The sequence below is a fragment of the Chrysemys picta genome, chromosome 1, assembly GCF_011386835.1.
Source record: "Chrysemys picta bellii isolate R12L10 chromosome 1, ASM1138683v2, whole genome shotgun sequence".
Classification (NCBI taxonomy): Eukaryota; Metazoa; Chordata; order Testudines; family Emydidae; genus Chrysemys; species Chrysemys picta.
Genome location: NC_088791.1, coordinates 124,495,997 through 124,518,890, shown reverse-complemented (window position 1 = coordinate 124,518,890; position 22,894 = coordinate 124,495,997). Strand labels below are relative to the sequence as shown.

At 42.1% G+C, this 22,894-nt stretch overlaps 1 protein-coding gene across 10 annotated transcripts in view; it reads right to left on the bottom strand.

Annotated features, from left to right (window-relative positions):
- MPPED1 (metallophosphoesterase domain containing 1) overlaps positions 1-22,894 on the bottom strand; it is a 76,808-nt gene that overhangs the window by 27,900 nt on the left and 26,014 nt on the right. For all 10 annotated transcript variants that reach the window (XM_042848247.2, XM_005296705.4, XM_065569686.1 and 7 more), the window contains one exon: positions 11,346-11,571. In XM_042848247.2, the coding sequence (XP_042704181.1) occupies positions 11,346-11,571 (226 nt within the window). The remainder of the gene's footprint in view (positions 1-11,345; positions 11,572-22,894) is intronic.

Sequence of the window (22,894 nt, the reverse complement as noted above, 5' to 3'; positions counted from 1 at the left end):
AGTACCCTTGCAGACCGCCATGGGTCCGCGGACCGCAGTTTGAGAACCGCTGCATTAAAATATAATTAAACCTGGTTTTACTTGCTCCGGACTGTAATTAATATCTTTCACCAGAATGATCAATTTTGTTTTCTCTTTTCTAAAAATGTTCCTATTCTTTATGCATCTGTCACATGTTCCATTTACTGAACACCTGAAATAAAACATCTTCAGCAGTCTCACCATAATGCTACAGCTGTATCAGGCTTAAGATGTCAAACCTTTCCCCAAAACACCAGTATATATGATATGCCTCAATTTTCAATAACTAGGGGAGTCTATTATTCACACTCATGATTTTCATTTTCCTGGAGAAGCATGTCAGTCTGCCTAAATTACTCATTATATTGCATACCTCCAATGGATTGGTTAAGAAACAGCTCCAATCCCAGGGCTTTTAACAACACAGAACATCCATCTTTTAAAAAAAAATATTTCTGAGCTATCAAAACCCAGCATCCTGTAACAGGCACTGCCAGAGCTAGACATTAAAACATGCAACTAGCTTAAAAATCTAATTAAACCGAGATCTGCAGGAATTTTAAATTGCAATTTTCTTTTTGCTTAAGGTAACAGTACAGAGGTAATTCTGCTCTGACTACCCCTATTCTAAACTGATGAACTGAAGATGGGGAAGGGGGTTGTAACATAAGATGAAAATCTCCTTTTCTGTATAGCAGCTTCTCTGCCATTCTGCCCCAGACCATAGGATGGAGAGCCCATTTATGTATGGGTGTGGGTGTGTGAGCGAGAGCATAAAGAAATACGGGAAAGAGGTTTTCTCAGATCACTTTGCATATGTCTATGCCGCAGCTGGGACGTGCCTCCCAGCCAGGTAGACAGATACGCGCCAGCTCCGCCCAAGCTAACACACTAAATATAGCCGTGGGGATAGATGGTGGCGTGGGCTAGCCCTACCCCCAACCTTGGACCTACGGGGTCAAGTGGGCTTGTACTCGGGTGGCTACCCAGTGCTTCAACATCCACACTGCTATTTTTAGTCCACTAGCTCAAGCAGAGCTCCCATGTGTCTGTCCACCCAGGCTGGCAGGCATGTTCCAGGTGCAGTGTAGACCGACCCTTTGAGGCAGAACAGCAATTTGAGTATTTTGTTTGCATTTTAGAAATAGGAGTCTGACATTTACCATCTAATATTGCTGCTGCTGTACCTGTGAGCCATACTCCCAATGGAGGGAGCGGGGGACGACTAATATTTAACATGGTATGTTAAATGGAGTAAATCTTTGATTTTAATACAATTTCATTTTAATTGATGTGCACCTCGGTGACTGTAAAGATTTGTACAAGGCCTGGCAAAACAAACATTAGATGATTCATCACTGGCAAAATGAAAGTGCGTCCCTCTTGTGAAATGAACCTATAAATCTTTGTTACATTATTTTACTGACGGAGACCGAGCTCAGTGAGGAATGAAAACTATGATAACTGTTTGGTAAGGTGGAGAGGAAAGACAGAGGGCACCAAAATGGAGGCTCAGATTGCAGAAGGGTGTGAACTGGTATAAAGCAAAAGCAAGCTGGACTAATTTGTCACTTTGCCATTTTTACCTAAACGATTACTAACTGTATAACTAAAGCTACCATTCCCCTCCCTGAATGGATGCAGCAGAGTCCTACACAACAATCAGAGCTACAAACTCAGGACTGCAATGGAATAAATAGTTAGCTTGAATAAGCCAAGCAGGACTTGGCTCTCAATATTACATCAGAGGTAAACTGAGTCAAGAGGAACAGTAACAGCTAGGACCAGAATTGCAAATTCAACATTACAAACAGTGGAGTGGGGATTTTGATCATTAGTGGCCAGATTTTCCCCTGTGTTAAAGTTGTTTTTGCACCAGTCTGAAAGCTGATGTAAAGTAAAGCAGCCTGAAGACTGCTCTGTTTTATGGCAGGGATCAGCCACACCACACTCCTGGGCATTACTAAGCACAGCAGAGGAACTTGACCTACAGGTTATTAATTTATGTGCCACTGAATGCCCATTACCAGAACAAAAACCCTTTCCCATGAACTGGTGGGAGATTGTACAAGAGCTGTGTTGCTTTCTGAAAATTGGCACGGCCTTATCCAGTCAATGTGCATTAGAGGCTTGGGGGAGAGAACAAAAACTTGAAGTCCAAAATGGATCTCTCATTGCAGATCAAATGCTTGTGAAGGACTTCCTAGGGGAAAGTAACCTTCACCTTCCATCCTCCCCACAAGAGTAATGAAAGCTCCTGAAGTTCCAGATGGCCTGGAACAAAAGGATACAGGAGCGGATGGGAACAATACACACTAGAAAAATATAAATGCCGCCAAAAGGAAAATGAGGAATCATTTCACAAGGATAGACCCCTGCAAACAATTCCCACGCAAGCAAAAATCCAGCCTTCAGGTAACCAGTGCTGCAGAAAATCCCTTGCTGAGGGCTGCTTCAAGCTATCCAGAGCAATATCTCATTCCGACCAATGAATTTCTCACATTTCGTAATAGTGATTTCCCCCCATTTTCCACAGGGGATGTCCGGACCCAGACATACAGAACTCTTTTCTGCCACGCTGCCTGTCTGGGTCAGGACAAATATGTTCCTTTATGACCCCTCTACAGCATTGCACAATTGGTCTGGGACATTATGAGGTTTTAGTGATTGTGGTATTGTTGGCTGGTAGTTTATGGGTTGTTCTTGTTGTTTGACAGTTCTCATCTTCTGATGGATCAAGTATTGCCAAAGGTGGGATCTCAGTGATGAATAGTCTGATACGTGTGTCAAATCCTATGTTTTCCAAAGGAGGGAAACTTGCGCTTAGGCTGCACACAAACCCCAACAGTGTTGCTTTTGTCTAGGGGAAGCTTTATACCACCGCATTGTGGCAATGGCAGGGTAGTGGAAATAGTGAGGGCCTGGGCATAACTCTTCTCATCTACAAATGGATTCTGATTTGAGAAAGAGCAAGAGAGACAGAAAGAGAGAGAGAGGGCTAGAAGAGGTCCTTTAACATACTTAAATCCTGCCTCAGCACGGAGAGGAAGGACTAGAGGACCTCCTGAGTCCCTTCAAGCCCTACATGTCTATGAATCTTTGATTCTATTATTACTGATTCAGGGAATCTCCAGCCTGCTGCTACTCACCCGCTAATTATACAATACATGAACAGAGACTGGTGTGCTCATCCATTGTGTTCTCAAGGAAAAACCACTATATAATCCACAAAAGCATCTTTAAACTAAATTACAAGTATTCTGCAAGGGATAGGCACACTTTTAAGGGAAGGGATGGCACCAAAGAGAGAGGAAATCTCTTATAAAGACAGGAAACTTTATTTATAGTTAGGGCTCCGTATCTGTCATGGAGGCCACGGAAGTCACGGATTCCATGACTTTCCGTGACTTCTGCAGGGGCCAGGGTAGCTGACCTCACAGCTGCCCCAGCAGCTGGCTCCAGGGCCAGCTGCTCAGGTGGCCCCCAGGACAGCCATGCCAGCCACGTTTGCAGCAGCCGTGGGGACAGCCACATCAGCCACTGCACCCGTGGCCCACAGCGGTGGTCCCGGGGTGGCTAGAGCAGCACCAGTCTGCGGCCCCAGGCAGTGGTCCCCAGCTGGAGTAGCCATGGGCAGCGGCCCTGGGCAGCGGTCCCCAGCCAGCCAGAGAAGCCCCGGTCCACAGGGCCAGGCAGCTGGTGCCGTTGGCCCCGGACATCCCGCCCCCAACAGTGGCCCCCTTGGATCACCCTCCCTCAGCAGCAGCCCCTCCATGGCCCTCCAGCCTCCCACCCCCAAGATTTAATCAGGTATTTTTGGTATAAGTCATGGACAGGTCACGGCCGTGAATTTTTGTTTATTGCCCATGACTTGCCCATGACTTTTACTAAAAATACCCATGACTAAGTCATAGCCTTATTTGTGGTCTATTTAGCTCAGAACACATTTTACTCTCATACCATTGGAATCCTGTACAGTAGAGAAGCAGCAAGATCACACATGCAAGGGTAGATCAAGCAAGATTTGTTCATGTTGATAAAACATGTTGAAAACCTCTGGGCGCCAGTGGACCTGTTTATTTCCACATGGTGCTTCTGTCACGGAGACAAGGCAATTAATCCAAGTAAGCACAGTAAGGGCAACATTTTCCTGATATGAGACCCAGTGCAAGGCCCTCCTCACCACTTTATCATCCTCTTCCCCGATGTGATTCTTCTGACAAAGTGGCCATGCAGGTGGAGGCCTCCGCTCCCCGTTATGCCAGCCCAGCACAATGAGTTTCCCACTGCTGTAAAAAGGACATAGTACATACACACCAACCTCTCAAGGGTATTCTGAGGATTAAATAATGTCTGTAAAACTGCTTTGTTCATATAAAAAAAACAGGCATTCTGAAAATCAGACCCTAAGTATCAGAGGGGTAGCCGTGTTAGTCTGAATCTGTAAAAAGCAACAGAGGGTCCTGTGGCACCTTTAAGACTAACAGAAGTATTGGAGCATAAGCTTTCATGGGCATTCACCCACGAAAGCTTATGCTCCAATACTTCTGTTAGTCTTAAAGGTGCCACAGGACAATCAGACCCTAAGTGTCTCAAGTTGGGTGCCTCATCACTGAGGAACCAGAAATTATTGGACATTTTTGAAAAATTTGGCTTTAATTTCTCTCAGATTTCCTCATCTAAAAAATGGGGATAATATAAGGCACTGTGAAGAGAAATTCATTGACGTTTCTGAAACACTCAGATGCTATGGCGACAAATGCCATAGAAACACCCATGAGGCAATTAATTCTGTATTCAGTGTTGAGTTTGTTTGGTATGTGGTAAATAAGACAGTGGCCACAAATCTCAGGAATGATGAGGACATAAAGAAATACTGAACAGCTACTCCACTCAGTGAACATCATCTATCCTGTGCACTGAATGAAGCGGGGGCTCTCTAGAAAAAAATAGTATGTGATCATCTAATTAAAGATAGTATCATAATTATTCCTGGGGGAATTCTGTGCCAAAAAATTACAAATTCTGCGCACAATATTTTAAAATTCTCTAAATTTTCTGCATATTTTTTGTCAAAATAACACAATATAATCATGCCAGTTTCAATTATTTTGGCAATTTATTTCAAAATACCTGTCAGTAAGTATGTCTGTAACAATACAGACAACAAAAAAGATTCAGGAAATGTTTTTTGACAAATAGCTTCCTTCCTTGGCATATTAATACAGAACTTTGAGTAATAATTCATTTAAACTACAATACCAGAAACTAGGGCTGTCAATTAATCGCAGTTAACTCACACGATTAGCTAAAAAAAATTAATCGTGATTAAAAAAATTAATCGCGGTTAATTGCATTCTTAAACAATAGAATACCAAATGAAATTTATTACGTATTTTTGGATGTAAAGTGCTCACTTTATATTATTTTTTATTACAAATATTTGCACTGTAAAAATGATAAACAAAATAGTATTTTTCAATTCACCTCATACAAGTACTGAAGTGCAATCTCTTTATCATGAAAGTGTAACTTACAAATGTAGATTTTTTTTTGTTTCATAACTGCACTCAAAAACAAAACAATGTAAAACTTTAGAGCCTATAAGTCCACTCAGTCCTACTTCTTGTTCAGCCAATCACTAAGACAAACAAGTTTGTTTACTTTTATGGGAGATATTTCTGCCTGCATCTTATTTCCAATGTCACCTGAAAGTGAGAACAGGACTTCGCATGGCACTTTTGTAGCCAGTGTTGCAAGGTATTTAAGTGCCAGATATGCTAAACATTGATATGCCCCTTCATGCTTTGGCCACCATTCTAGAGGACATGCTTCCATGCTGATGATGCTCATTAAAAAAATAATGCATTCATTAAATTTGTGGGGGTGAATTGTATGTCTCCTGCTCTGTTTTACCTGCACTCTGCAATATATTTCATGTTATAGCAGTCTTGGATGATGACCCAGCACATGTTGTTCATTTTAAGAACACTTTCACAGCAGATTTGACAAAATGCAAAGAAGGTACCAATGTGAGATTTCTAAAAATAGCTACAGCACTCAATCCAAGGTTTAAGAATCTGAAGTGTCATCCAAAATCTGAGAGGGATGAGGTGTAGAGCATGCTCTAGAAAGTCTTAAAAGAGCAACACTCAGATGCGGAAACTACAGAACCTGAACCACCAAAAAAGAAAATCAACCTTCTGGTGGTGGCATCTGATTCACATGATGAAAATGAACATGTGTTGGTCTGCTCTGCTTTGGATTGTTATCAAGTAGAACCCATCATCAGCATGGACACATATCTTCTGGAATGGTGGTTGAAGCATGAAGGGACATATGAATCTTTAGCACATCTGGCACGTAAATATATTGCAACGCCAGCTACAACAGTGCCATGTGAACACCTGTTCTCACTTTCAGGTGACATTGTAAACAACAAGCGGGCAGCATTATCTCCTGTAAATTGTAATCAAATTTGTTTCTCTGAGTGATTGGCTGAAGGAGGACGGAGTGGACTTGTAAGCTCTAAAGTTTTACATAGCTGCAGTCAAAAATAAAACAATTTTTTGTACATAATTCTACATTTGTAAGCTCAACTTTCATGATAAAGAGATAGTATTTTTCAATTCTTCTAATACAAGTATTGTCGTGCAATCTCTTTTGTTTTTTACAGTGCAAATATTTGTAATAAAAAATAAATATCAAGTGAGCACTGTATACTTTTATTTCAATTACAACACAGAATACAATATATTTGAAAATGTAGAAAACATCCAAAAAATTTAAATAATTAGTATTCTGTTATTGTTTAACAGCACAATTAATCACGATTAATCGCAATTAATCTGTTTAATTGCTTGACAGCCCTACCAGCAACTTATTTCCCACACCCCTCAGAAGCAATGCAAAGGCTTGGGGGAGTCAGGGGTAATGGAGGAGCCAAGGGAGCGGGAAATAATTGCTGGAAAGGAGCCTGGGAGCGAACCTGGAGGGTTGTTCGGTGTGCATGGGAGAAATATGGAACAGGGACTGTTAGGGAGTTGGGGAGCCTCCCCTGTGCAGATCCTGGCTGACCCCTAGCCTCTCCCATTCAGTCAGGCACATCTGCCCATGTCCCCATGTGTCCCTGCACCCCCCACTCAGCCACCCCCAATCCCCAGGTAGCCCTGCACCCTCTCAATATCCATGTATCCCTGCACCCCATTCAGCTCCCTCCTGCCCCCTGTCACCACATGGCCCTGCACCCCTATTCCCATTCAGCCCCTGCCCCAGTCTGTCCCCCAGCTCTTCTAGCTCTTCTGCTCTTCTGAACCTCAGTCTGTGACACCCCCAGCAGTCCCATGTGACCTGCTTTGTCTGTCCCTCCCCATCCCGTGCCTCTTAACTTGGCCCCACAGGCAGGGCGCTGTGAGTAACACAGCTGACCGCTGGCTACTACTGCCAATGAGTCGGCAGCCCCTGTTGGGCAAAAGTCATAACTGCAGCATCTCTCTGGAAGAATGTATTTTCTGCAGAGAAAAAAAATGTGTGAGACATTAATTCTGTGCATTTGCAGTGGGGCAAAATTCCCCCAGGAGTACATAATGCATATGCACAAAGGGTTGAATACAGGTTGCTCAGGCAACCTTAATTCTGGAATTTAATATTTGAGCACTTGCCTTTGCACAATTAACAATATTCTTTTAGTGTAAGTGTCACGGGGTGGCACAAGCCCTTTAAGAGGGAAGAGGCCAGTGCATCTAGGACTGGTCAGCTGGCCCCCCACATATAAGAGAAGGCACCTGGGCCCTGTGGGGGAGCATGGGTGAGTCACGCCTGAGATGCAGTCAGGAAAGGGGCAGAGAGATACAACTTGGAGCTCTTGTTTTCTGCTCGCTGGCACTGTGGAGACAGGTCAGAAGCCAGGAGGCTGGGGTAGTGGGAACAGGAAATTCCCTGAGAGTGGCTGGCAGAGTGCCCTGGGAGAAGAGGCGGGGGGGGAGGGAGCCCTGGGAGGATAGGCTCAATTAACAGAGATCGGGAGAACCCTGTCATGGGCCCTGAAACATGGGAAATTGAGAGAGGTAAAGGGAAAAATCATCAGGGAGCTACAGCCCACAGTGGGCTGAGGAATTATGTTGGACAGGTTTTTGCGTATGTTTGAGAAATAAAACTGCCTGCAAAAAAACCAATCTTGCACTTTGAAGTCATTGGTGCAAGGGAGTTTTGTCACTAATTTCGAGGAGAGCAGGATAGTGTTTTATTTTCTTTATAATTAGACAAAATGATTGTCTTTTAGATTATATTGGAAGTCAGATGATGTTAGTACACAAGTGCAACTAAAAATATTAACCACCCACAAGTGGTACCGGTTGAAAGTCTTTGGGAGACAAGATAAACAAACCAATCCAGCTTTCACGCTTTACTTTGTAACTAAAATAACATCAACTTCAATTTGTACAGTTGAGGATCTGTATAATGTAAATAATAACAAAAATTGCATTTCTCTAGCACCTTACATCTGAGGTTCTCAAAGTACTTTGCAAACATGAGTTAGCCTCACCTACCTCAGAGATGTATGGTCGCTGTGATTTATACTCATTTTTAGAGTAGTTCTAATGGAGGCACAGCGTCAGTGATAGAGCCAAGAACAGAAACCCACGAAAGTACTGACACTCAGTCCCACTTCTAACCATTAGGCAATGCCTCCTTCAATCAGATTAAGTGGAATGAAAAATGAGTAACTATATTCAGAATAATAACTGATAAAGATTTCTTGTAAGGGTTTTTAAAATTAAAAGGGCTCAGAATTAGACAGCATATATTCGTAACCAGCACATGGGAACATTAATTGGGAGAGATATAACCAAACCATTTTAAAAGCTAATTTATATACATAATCTCAAGATCTGGCATTATTGAAAGAAAGTGTGTTAGGAGACTCAGCAAGAAACTACAAGAAACTCAGCTTTCTTGTTGAGCTCTGCAGGAAAGTTTTAGGAACTATTTTAAGGTATCAATGAGGTCTTAGGGACGATCAGGAACATAGAGTATTGTGGTGCAAAGCAAGAAAAAAATCCAAGGAAAGTTTTCACTAACCTCCTGTCATTCTTTTGAGATTATCATTACTATTGTGTATAAAGGCACTGAGATTAATTTCCCAGAAAGGCTGTGACAAAGGTTCCATGTCAGAAGGCATAAAGTTTAAAAATAGGAATAAACGTTAGTAAACTTTTAATTTAACATTCATAATTATTACTCATTAAATTATTCATCACTTCTAGGCAGCTGTGTCTCCTGTCTGGGGTCTGTACAGCCTCACTGGAGGACAAGGCTGGGGGCGGTACAGCTGTGCCAGAGGAGCTGCCGGCACAGGGCACTGGCTTCTAGGAGCGGCAGCCCCACATTCAGCTCCTTTCACTGCTGCAGTTCTTGGGAGAGCCCTGCGGTTCAGTGGATCCACGGCTATCTGCATCCATGGATATAAATTTGTATCCACACAGGGCTCTAGTCACGGAACATTTTTTTATGAGGAGGGTCAGGGTTGGGGAGTCGGTACCGTACCGGTAAAAGTTAAAAGCTATTTGCACCACTGGTCTCCAGACAGGTATTGAATCGGAGGACTCCTACGCACATGGGCTATGCCCCGTTTTGGGCAGCAACACCAATTGTTGATGCTCTGTTGCACTGAATTTTTGTCATGTCCCCAAGAATGAGGTTGTGGTCACTTTGCTACCCTGTAACCTAGCTTCCACCATCAGGAAACTCTGACCTTTTGTATAAGGCAGCACAGACCTTCAGTTACATTTTTCCAGCTTATCCTTTAGCTGAACCAACTCCTTGGATCTCAACACTGTCAAACAGTGAGGAAGTTTTGATCCAGTTCTAACACTATAGTTCAGAACTCTTTCGAATAAATTAGTACATAAGCACTTAGAAGAGAGTAACAGAATGAATGGGAAGCACCACAGATTCGCAAAGAACAGGTCAAGCCAGACAAACCTGATAGCCCACAGAACTTGAGCAAAATTACAGGGTTAGTGGACAAGTGAAAACAATAAATTTAATTTAACCATAACATTTCATGTTAGTGGGGAAGCAAAGATGTCCCCAGGAGGCTTTCACAGATTTTCATAGGTACAGGAAGTTCAAACACAGGATTAAGTTAAGCAGCAGGTGGGTAGGTTGAAAATAAAGAAATATCTGGAAAGCTGAGAGAGATGGGTGTATTTAAGTGGGATGAGATTTTAATATAGATAAATGTAGAATAATAAGCTTGGGAAAAATTAACACCCAGCTAAAGCAACTAAATGGGAAAATGCCAATTTTCATTAAAAAAAAGTTTCCAATAGATTTCACAGTTTATTCACACTGTGAGAATTCACACTGGGTATATTCATCAGGTCTGACAACTTGTTTGCTACATTCCAGCCTGATGTGATTTCAAAAGGAAGAAAAACAGATTCCCTGAAAACCTACCTTTTAAAACAGAATATTAATTTCCTTTAAATATGCATACAGTGTTCATAAAACGTACCAGATTTACAACTTCAGTAACAGAAGTGTAAACTTCATTTTACATATCCACCAATGAGACCTAGAGGGACCCCCTGTAGAGGGGTAATTCAGTCTGCAACCCAATGGAGAATTTCTTCTTTAGACGAAGTGGTAAGGCCCAGTCCTTTGAAAGCCAGAGTTTTCTCCTTGTTATCACAAAAAAGTTCCAAGTGGCCTCAGAGTACAGCAGAGGGAAAACTGTGAAGTACTGGTTAGCCACTGATTGGTTACTATAAAAGCCAACATTATTCCAGAAACTAAACTGCATCTTGATGAAGGGTATTAATATATAAAAGAAAATAACATTCTGAGGGATAGCAGCTTATACTAAACTGAGAGAGAGAGAGAGAGAGAGAAAGAGAAATAATATATTTTCTCTTCACTGAATGATAATATATCTAAAATAGTGAGCTTTCAATATCAAAGGACAAACTCAAAAGACATATTTGCAATGCACTCAAATTAAACTGTAATAATGTAAACTTGTTAAATTGTATATCCTTTCCACATACCAAGTTAAAGCTACATGGAATATTTAAATGGCTGGCTCTTGAATGAGTGTCTAAAGGATACATTATCTTATCTTTGTCTCAATGATCCACATACTCTGATAGTCAGATATTTTGCCAAAGGAAAGATGAGCTACAACAAAATAAAAGTTTATAAAACTGAATATTACTCTTTTATTCACACACTAATCCAAATATGACTGAAGGGCGTGAAATGGCTGGTGTGGTAGTAATCAATGCTATAATTTTATTTATTTGTGTTAAAGAGCTGCTTACCAAGGAGAGCCATATATTCTGAACCCCCTCACCGTCACTTCAGAGTCTTGAAGATAGATGCAATTTGTTAGAAGAGACTGCACATTTTCATAGCTCTCCGGTTTCAGCTTAGACACAGAAGGAAAATAGTAAAAGTCCTGCTTGATTAAGTCTGCCATGAACTCTTGGTCAAAGGTCAATTCATGATTTCCTGCTATCACAATCTTGTATTCATATGGCAGGCTACCTAAAATAGTGAAAAACAACAACAAACCTCAGTTATCTTTCAGTTTCTGAAAACTGAATAAAATAAACAAACAAGAAACACAAAACAGTACCACACAACATTCTTACACATTTGAAACAACCAAATTCTGCCCTGAGATGTGTGAACATAAATACCATTGACTTCAATGGTAGTGACATGCACCTTTCCAATTGCAGAATTTGACTCTCAATATACATGGAGGTAATGTGATGACTCTGCCTTAACTATTTAATATTTTAAAAAAATTATGCACACCTCTGCATGGTATTTACTTACCACTGGTTACAGCTGCCACTTGTCATGATGACAGTAAAACTCTCAGACAAGTGTTTGGGTATAAAAGCCACTGATCATAATCGTTATTAAAATAAACACCACCTCTAAATTTCCTGCAACCTGCTAGTGCTTAAATATCATTTCACAGTAAAGAGGCCTTACATGTCCAAAGCTTTCTGCCAGACTAACAGACCTCCTTTGCCACCATCCAGAAGCCAAACCTTCAACCAAGATAGGGCTCAGGCTTACCTATTGGGATCCTTTGTATCTGTGCCTGATTTGCCTTCCCCCATAGCCTTTAGCCCTACCCATTTTCAAACCTGTGTCCAAGTTTTGAGAAAGGGGTTAAGACAACCACAGGGGGGGGCACTTGCCCTCAAAGCTGCAACAATAAAATTGCAAAAAGCCAAGATCAATGTAGCGTAGAAAACTTCTGCCTACTAGGAAAATTTTGTGAGTGCTTGCAATCAGGCTGGCTCTAGGTTTTTTGCCGTCCCAAGCAAAAAAGTGTTTGGCTGCCCCCCCACCCCAGCCCTGGGCTCTCACCCACCCCCCACAGTGCCCTCCCACATCTCCTGCTGTCCCAGCCCTGGGCTCTCTCTTCCCCCACCCACCCACCCGCACCCCCTGCTGCCCCAGTGCTGGGCTCTTCCATGCCCCGACCCCAATCTACCCGCACACCCTGCCACCCCCAGCCCTGGGCTCCCCAACAGTCCTGACTCCACCTGCTCCCCCCTCGCCTCCAGCCGGTCCGGTGCTGGCAGGGTTGGGGTAAGCAGGGGGCTCCCGGGCCGTGCCTCAGCCCAGAGTCCCTCCAGCCAGGGCTCCCGCCTCCAGGACCGGCCGGGACCCGGGAGGGCAAAGCCGGGGGACTGCCCCAGCAGGAGGCTGAGGAGCCGGGCCAGAGTAGCCCCAGAGGGAGTGGAGAGCGGGACACGGGCCCCGCACGGCAGCGCCCCGCCCTCTATGGCCCTGCTGCTGCTGCTGCTTCTGGCCACTGTGCCGCAGTCCCTGGGTGGCTCGGGACGCTTCGCCCAGCCCCGGCTGCGACGGTGGGGGGTGGCCACCCTGCGGCACCAGCAGGCAGCTCTGTGTGCCCCACGGGGCGGCCCCCAGCCTGAGTGTCCTCCGCTCAGAACCTGCCCCGTGGCGGGAACTGCAGCGGCCCCGGGGCACCCCCGCGCATGACACGCTGCTGCTGCCGCCAGGGCCGGCTCTAGGCTTTTGCTGCCCGAAGAAAAAAAAAATATGGCCAGAATGTCGCCCCTGAAAATGTACTGCCCCAAGCACGTGCTTGGTTTGCTGGTGCCTAGAGCCGGCCCTGCTTGCAATGAAGAATACTAACAAGATAACAGTCAAAGCAGTGAACTCATCATACACAGTGAAGAGTGTTCAATATTATACTCAGCAACTCGCTCTGAGTATTGATCCTCACAGCATATTACCACAGGATGGCAAGAACTCCTAATTCCTCTGCCCACAAAACTCTCTCTCACATACACTCCCAAGCAGCCTCACTACAACAGAAAAATTCCTACCTGACTCCATGTGGTTATCAGCTGGACCCTGTACTTGAAAGCAGGGATCACCTGAGGAACCTTAACAAAAACCTTTGAATGTGTCTACAGAGGACAGAGAGGAGACTAAAAGATACATAAAGAAGAGGAAAACACTTTGAATAAGGCTGCTTCCAGCCAGAATATGGGCAGGACCTAACATTGCTTTTGTACTAGTGATGGTGGTTTGTGCGGGGGGCGGGGGCGGGGGGGGGGGGGGGGGGAATGACTTCATTGCAAATGCATGGTAGTTACCTAAATCCACAGAAACCTAGTCAGATTTTTTTCTTAATTAAAAACCACAAGGTAACATTATATAAAACTTCACTGATAACTCTGAGCCCAATTCAGAGCAAGAGTAACGGGTGATACAGATCACCATGTCTATATAAAATGGCATAAAAGTTGGCATGGGTAGGACCGAGGAATAAAATGCACTCACATGGGATTTACAGCTAGTGAAACAGCAGTTAGACAGGGCTGGTGATTGTATACAGACTGTGTGGAAATGGGGAAAAGAGGTGTGGCTTACCAAAGCCCAGGATGTACAGTCTAACAGTTGTCATAAAATCAAATTGCCCCTGTCTGATGTAACACAGGTAGAGATTACACCAAACATCATCCATATTCTTAGCAAACACTGCAGCGTTACCACATTTCCTCTCCTAGACAATATCCCACAGGGCATTAGGAGAACAATTTCAAGTACAGATAGCTGAAATTAACCCAACAGAGGAATAGGATAGGCCTCTAGTAAGGTAGGCTTGCAACCATCTTAATCCCTGAGGTTCCAAATGGACAGACACACCCAATAGCACTTGTCTAGGAGTTTCACAGGCAACTCCTAGAAACCAACTTAGGACATGTCAAGCCCTCTGAACATTTATCAGCACAGAACAATAAGTGCTGAAATGCTTTCTTGGTATTAGAACATGTAACAGATACTCAGGGGAGTTTTGTGGTAGAGATCCATGAGCTACAGCAGGGGTCGGCAACCTTTCAGAAGTGGTGTGCCGAGTCTTCATTTATTCACTCTGATTTAAGGTTTTGCGTGCCAGTAATACATTTTAAAGTTTTTAGAAGGTCTCTTTCTATAAGTCTATAATATATAACTAAACTATTGTTGTATGTAAAGTAAATAAGGTTTTTAAAACGTTTAAGAAGCTTCATTTAAAATTAAATTAAAATGCAGAGCCCCCCCACAGACCGGTGGCCAGGACCCAGGCAGTGTGAGTGTCCCTAAATCAGCTCGCGAGCCACTTTTGGCACGTGTGCCATAGGTTGCCTACCCCTGAGCTACAGCATCAACTCCCCACAAGATACCACAAGACTGCACTTGATATATGCAGAATGAGGAGGACTGGGGTGAAAAGTTATCAGGGTTTCAGAGACGGCCCATAACCCTTGATGGTGTATGGGGGGGGGGGCACAATTTAAAGGCTTGGGGGAGGGGCACATGATTGACCCACACATTTCCTCTGGGTCCTTTCCCACGCCCCTGAGCCTCCCACACCCTCCAAGCCAGCACCATCTTCCCCCCCACTCCCCTCAGAAAGTTCCTTCCCCACTTCTCCCATTGCCTCCCCACTGCGGACGTGGCATAGGCCGGAGCGGGCTCTGGATACCTACCACCAAGCAGGTAACTGTGGCTGTGGGCAAGAGCAAGGGACAGTACTCAGAGGGCTTGCCTGTGCCCCCTCTGGTGGAGTTGTGCTGCCAGCCCTGTCTCTCTTCCCTGCTCTGGGTGCCTCCTAGTAGGGCCCAGCAGGAGCGCTAGAAGCTAGTGCATTTCCCAGGCACGTCCCCCTCAGTCTTGTTCAGCCCAAGTCCCACCCTGGCAGAAATCTGGGGGGGCACGTGACCCCGCATACACTCCCCATGCATCACCACTGCAGGGTCGTATGTGTGTTGTTGGCCAGCAATATAAGGATGCTGGCAAAACACAAAAGAGGTGCTAGAAAAAAATGCTACATTGAGTGGTCTGTAAGCACAAATGAATACATGAGTACCCAGCAGAACATATCCCATACGCTTACCCTATCTACACAGGCACTGAAGTTGGGTGGATGCACTGGCTGAAATCAAGCACTTAACCACAAGTCCACTCCTGAACACAAAGCCTCACCTCAGAGATTAGGGATAGAAAGATTCTTCCCCTCCAGGTCATAGACTGACAGTGAAGCTGCTCTATGGCTGCAATACCAGCCTCCGACCCATGTGTGTGTGTGTGTGGGGGGGAGAGAGATGGCCAGAAACAGTGCACTACCTGATGCCCAATGGCAGATCCATCATCCCCTCACCTATGAGATGCTACATCCTTACTGCAGAGTGATATGCTGGGTGTCCACAGAGCTAGGTTTCATGGTGCTCCTGGCAGGAGCACCTTATGTGCCAACTCTTCAAGCCTGCACAGCAGAGCTGTACCAGTTCTGCAGCATAGCCTTCCATAACCACAGTACTGGAAGCAGAATTTGCTCCTTAGTGCAGCAAATAGCAGTGAAAACATACAGAGGAGGCTCACCATGTTCAAACATCCATAGCTAACACAGCTACACATCATACTGATGGCATGTTCCTACTGAACCTCTGCTCTGAGCCAATAGCCCAGTACCATTTTTTTTTTACCCTAAAGAGAAAGAAAGCTGATGATCATAAAAGTACTCTTTGGTCAAATGATTTCTTCCCCCACTCCCAGATCAGATGTATATTTAATCCTGGTTAATCTTCATACATTCTCCTATAAATAGGATTTTTTTAATAGGGAAAAAAAAGCATTTACACTTAGTATCACCTCTGTTTCCTTGGGTAAATTTAAAAATAGGATATCAGGATGTTGGGTTTTGGTACCTTTTGGAATGCTGAGCTAACATTAAGAATAAGTTTTGTACTCTGTTTTTATGCCAATATTATACTAATATTCAATTCTTTCCTGTGGACCATAAATGCAATTCCCCAATGGCAGATTCCTTAGCAGAAACACTTTTCTGATTTATGATTTTCTGGTACATTTAGATGATGAATGCTGGAGAGTCAATTAGTTATTTTAAGCATTTTTTAAAATTAAAATATTTTTATTTCCAATTCTGAAGCGCTTAACATTCTGCAGAATGTCTAACACATGTCCATATATCACATATACACACAGGCTGATAATGTAACATAAGTATTACAGTATGTCTAGGCATTCACAAGTATGATACAGCAATACCATTGCCTTTGACAAATACTGAAGAAAATTGCATGCCATAGTTTTTTTAGCAATTCCATTTCTATTCTATTTTCTAACTCTTTTCCAGCTCATCTGATCCATCCATCTACTAGCCAAGAACCTGTATGAGCTGGTTATAGTTGTTGCTTCCGCTAATGTATTTATGTCATGTTGCTGTCTGTGGGTGTTACTTAGGCAAATTAGCAAATTACTCTAAACGTACAGTTACATTTATTATAGTGGCGGCCAGAATCTCTGCTGTAGTTACAGGTCTGTCAGCTTTTCAATTAACAGCTCTGTTTTTGATGAGTTTGCAGCTCAGCTTTCTTTCTTTCATTCCATACCTAGCTGGAACTTGCTAAATCTATTTCCCCTGCTTATCTCTACGCTTCTCCCCCACCCCCCGCCCCCTTCAAACCCTCCCTCTTTTCACTTAAATTAAGAGGGCCATTGTTTAGAAAACAGTAAAAAAAATAGTTGATTTTTGGCTGTTTTTTTTTTCACAATTTTGTTACCTTCTAACAAAATCTTTAAAGCCTGATCCTGCAAAGACTTATGAACGGGCTTAACTCGTCATACTGATTACTCACAGGGTATAAATTTAAGTGCATGCATAAGTCTTTGAAAAATCAGGGTCTTCATTTGTATCGGATTGATTAGAAATGTGGATATAATCTGCGACAGAGAGAAGCACTGGACCATTCTCAGGGCTGCAAAATATGGTACTCTATTACTGTGGTTCCTTTCTGCCTTGATCTTATCCTTACTACACAACAGTGCTCAGTTTACCACAGATACAGAGATTTTCTCACAGCCCTATGCTATTTTCGGAGCACTGCACAAATTTCTCTGCCCTGTGGGCCTGATGCTCCTACTTTTGAAGTCAATGGCAAAACTCCCATTGATTTTAGTAGGAACAGAATCAGGCAACATGAGCTCAACCCTGTGAGGTGCTGAGTGCCTCTTGAATGCCCTATACTGCAGGACTGAGCTCTTGGCAAACATCAAAGATCACTCATGTGCAACATATTTACACAGTAACCATTACATTAAATCATCAACTTTCTTGCTTACATATGTTTAGTACTTAGATTATCCTGAAGCAAGCCCCTAAAATCTTTGGATGGATTTCTTGTTACACGGTTATTTTCCTTGATTGTTATCATTTTTATGTAGTTATATATTATATAAGAGGGTTATCTGAAAAACAACAAAGAGAATTTTTAAAAACCTGAAATGCTGATAATTAGAATAATTTGCATTTAAGGTTATGAGTACCATTTCTCATTTGACCAACAGATCATTTGGAAATTAATCTTTATCTTAAATATATTGACAATTCTGCATGGAATTTTCTGAAAATTTAAAAGCTTTGATGAATCATAGCAATGTAGGGATGGAAGGGACTTTAAGAGGTCCTCTAGTCTATCCCCCACGATGGGGCAGAACCTGATTCATTATGCCGTTACACAGCCTTTTTACTATTTTCACCAATAACTGAGGTAAATGAGTTTATATTAATGTCATAATCAGAGATGCAACATTTGAGGAAAACAAGTTGAAAAGTTATTGTCACTGAATGTACTCTCTCTTTAACAGAATAACTCCACTGCAGAGAAGCAATTTAATAGGAAGAAATTATACATTCTACTGAATGCAGTAAAAGTTTCTCATATACCCAGTTGCTTTTAAAAACATTGGTATTAGTGTTTGGCTCTGCTAGCAGGGAAGCAGCAGACCTGGGATGGAAAGGGAGCTAGCTGTGTGTGTGTGTGCAAACAAATCTGAGACCATATACTGCTCTCATGGGAATTCTGCATATGGATCCAGTACAAAATATAGCTCCCACTGAGCGTATAAGGCATATGAGAGCACATAAGAAACAGATATGCCATTCAGGAATGCCATAACGTAACATACACAACATGTCCGGTGTGACTTACAGATGTATTTAATGCTAAAGGAAAAGAAGGAAGTCTGGAATTTTAGGAAATTATATGTTCTTATGACTGCTTATTCTGGTCTGCAAAACTCTCAAAGACTCCCCCTAAAATGCACATGTATAGCTGCCCCCTGCTGGAAAACACAATATACTGTGCAGGGAAAATTCAAGCTAGAGCTGGTAGCAAAATTTTAGGCTATGTCTACAGTACATCCTATGTCAGCATAATTTATGTCGCTCAGGGGGGTGAATAAACAACCCTCCAGAGCAACATAAGTTACACCGGCATAAGTGCTCGTGCACACAGCCCTATGTCAGCGGAAGAGCTTCTCCTGCTGACCTAGCTTCTGCTGCTCGCGGAGGTGGTTTTTTTATGCCAATGGGGAGAGCACTCTTCCATCAGCATAGAGCATCTTCACCACATACGCTGCAGCAGCACGGCTATATTGGTTCAGCTGCGCTGCTGCAGTGCTGTAAGTATAAACATGGCCTTTATCAAAATGGTTTTCCATCTGAAAATACTGTTTCAATTAAACCAATTTTTTGTATGAAATCATATTAATTTCTGACAAATTTCCCATGGGGAAAAATGTCAGAAAAATTCAAAATTTTGTTTTGAAATGAAAATTTTAATTTTTTTCAGAATTTTCTGTTCACTAAATATCCACAATATTTGGTTTTAATCAAATTTGGAATTAAAACAAATTTTGAAATGTTGAAATTTTGTGAAAAATGGAAATTTTGAATTTCAAACAGTTCTAATTTCAGCTACTGGGCTCTGGAGCACCTTCTCCCCAAGCAACTTCCAGGGCCTCCCACCCTGGGAGGTGGGGCTCAATGCTTCCTTTTTCCCCAGCCACTTGCAATGCTACTGGTTGATGGTGGGGATGAGAACTCAATAGTTCCCTATTCCCCTCCTCCCCTCTCTTTACCTCCCCGTTTTTCTCATTTCTTCCCTCCCCCCGCACACATAAAAATATGTTGGAGGAACACTGGCTTGGACCTAAGCCAAGCAGTCTCTATAAGAGAATAACTTTTTATAAATAGATATCACCACAAACTCTCCTATTAGACTATGGGGACTTGGTACTTAAAAATCTGAGTGATCATATTTGATTCATGTGTAGCTGAAAAAACTGTCACCTCCCCTCAGCCCCCAAATTATCTTTACACATTGTCTCAAGTAAATACACATTTTTTCCAGTTCTGGCAAATGTTCATCAAAAAGTATCTTATTCTTTCTTCACTTAGTGCAAAAAAATTATAATAGCCTTCGTAATAGAATAGAACCTTACAGTTATGAAAACTTTGGGAATGGAGGTTGTTCGTAACTCTGAAATGTTCGTAACTCTGAACAAAACGTTATGGTTGTTCTTTCAGAAGTTTACAACTGAACATTGACTTAATACAGCTTTGAAACTTTACTATGCAGAAGAAAAATGCTGCTTTTAACCATCTCAATTTAGGTGAAACAAGCACAGAAAGTTTCCTTACCTTGTCAAATCTTTTTTAAACGTTCCCTTTTTTTAACAGTTTACAATTAATGCAGTACTATACTGTATTTGCTTTTTTTTTTTGGTCTCTGCTGGTGCCTGATTATGTACTTCCGGTTCCAAATGGGATGTGTGGTTGACCGGTCAGTTCATAACTCTGGTGTTCATAACTCTGAGGTTCTATTGTACGTGTGTGTATATATATTTGAATAATAATATTTTTGTTTTTCTTTCATTACAGTAGATTACTAATTAAGGAAATCAACTGAACATCTATTTTTTTATGTGCCAATACAAAATTATTATAGCAATTCCCAATTTTCAAACCACAGTGGGCCCCTTTTATAGGGAAGATAATTTTTAAAGAATTACCTGAAGTGCTGGTTCACTGTCACTTGAAAAACAGACTGCAAATACTAAAAAACCCTGGGACTTTCATTTTCTAATTCACTGTCTCAGAGTTATCTGTAAATGGACTTTGTATGTATTTAAAGGTGAATCATCCTTTGGCAATGCTTTTTTTCTTCTTAAATTAGATAAAATTGCAAATAATCCAAAAGCAAATGCATAGCTTTTATACTCCAGAATATACTCAAGTATATTCTCTTGTACTAAAAAGTTAGGAGTCTTTACCATTTATCCACTTTATTTAACAAAACACACAGACTTACAACTGCATCCCCATGCAACTTTAACAAGATATATGCAAACTCCTAACAGCAGCTGTGCTTTGCTTGTCTCTGGGTATTGTGCTAAGCAGAATTTTTAGTATTCTCTAAAAGCAGTGACAATCATACAAATGCCCACTTAATGTTTCCCCCCTCTCATTTCAACCTTTTAGAATACAGCAGTGAGTGATATAGTAAAAAGACTGTATAACAGTCTCAGATTGCTTTTTTAGCATCTCTTTGACAGTTCTGTGTTTAAACACTTGGCTGATGTCTGGGAAATTTACATTAACATACTTTTTTGTATGGTGTATAATCTTGAATAACATTGTAAATCAACACTCCTCCTTAAGTCATTTGTAAACTGTTAGATCTAGCCATTTCTGCAACATAAAAGTCAGCAATTAAATCAAACACTAAAATAACAAATAAATACAATATTTTTCACCGCTACATTTGCAAATTGGGAATTCTTTAAATACATAGATATAGATAAAAAAACTAGGAACATGTTAGAAAAAAAATCTGCTAATATTCAAGCATATATACCAGGATACTCTGTTACATGTACAGTAATTGAACAAATTTATTTCTAAAGGAAAATGGACTGCGTTCCAGCCTAGGACCTTCATTTGCAGATCCTTGGTTCCTGCTTTAAACCATCTCTGCCTATGCAGAACCAATGCACTGCCCTCCTGCGTACAGGAGTCATTGTGCAGCATAGTTCAGCCCCTAAGCCACTGGATGAATTTTACTCTGTAAGAGTATTCTCTTTATATTTAAGCTACAGTATGAAATTCTATTCCCGATTCTACCTTTAAAAACAATTCTTAAAAATTCTTAATGGGGACGAAAAAATTCTACAGTAAGTGTTTTTTTTTTTTTTTAACCTTTTAAAATAACATACATCTCTGAGGGACAATGAAAGGACAGGACACAGAGAACTGTATAAAAAAGTAACAGTAAAAATCACTTCACACTTACTACAAGGATTTCATCACAATTTGATACTGACTCCAATTCAGATCCTGCAAAATAATCCCCAGTGTCCCCAAATGCTCATCTTCTCAATGGGAAGACTATAAAAGGGTGGGTACTATGTCAGTATATGCACACCACTAATAATAATGTTTTGTGTTTGTGTATAATGATTTATTGTATATGTTCAAAGCAGTGTACAAATAGTCACTCATTAACATCTTTGTGTGGCATGTGGCTAGGTATTATTGTCCCTATTTTAGGAAGGGGAACAAGACAGAGGCTGTGATTTTCAAAGGTGTCTAATGGAGTTTGGTGCCTAGTTCCTACAGGATGGGATTTGGGTGCCTAGCTCCCTTAGTGAAAATTCTAGCCAAAGGTCACAGCCATGTCAGAATTAGATTCTGGACCTCTTGCCTCCCAATCCTGCCTTTGTGTCACCAGACCCCACTGCCTTCATGAAAAACTCCACTAAAGCCAACAGAGTTAAACACCAGAGTAAAACGTGTGAGTCCAGAATCAGACCCAGTGTTTGTAATAACAGAACTAATTTTTAGACAAAAGGTGGGGGGAAGCCATGCCAATGGGGTATTATGGAAATAGGAGTCATTCTGCAGTTCCTAGAACAGGAGGAATCATAATTTTGACTTTAACAATACCACCGCTATAGAATGCACACTGACCCACATTTCAAACTGCTGTCGTACAAATGGCCCTAAGTTGGTGCAGCCAGCCTTGGGAAGATGTTCAGGTGTAACAGGGGAGATCCTCTAGTATAGCAGCACCTACATCATATGCTCTCCGCTGCCAGCTCAGGAGGCGTGGGTGGAAGAAAGTGATATAGCTCAGCTTCCTTACACCCTGGTGATCCCCAGCTGCCTTGTTGGCCCTTGAGACTATTGGCAGCTAGTGTAATTTACAGAAGTCCTCAGGCTGCCCTAAGTTAGGCCAGAGGCCTGGCCCAGCACAGACAGCCCAGAATTGTGAGAGACTATAAATTCATCTTTGCACCCTTCTCTCCTGACCTACGCTGTGTGCTCCTCAGTTGTAGCCAAGGATCTGGGACACTGTATGTTAAAGAAGTGCAATGAAAACCAACTTTTTTTATTTTTTTTTTGTATGCCTAGTCTTTTTAAAATGACATCTGTTCTAAATCCCTATACAGCTCAGTGTTTCTCACT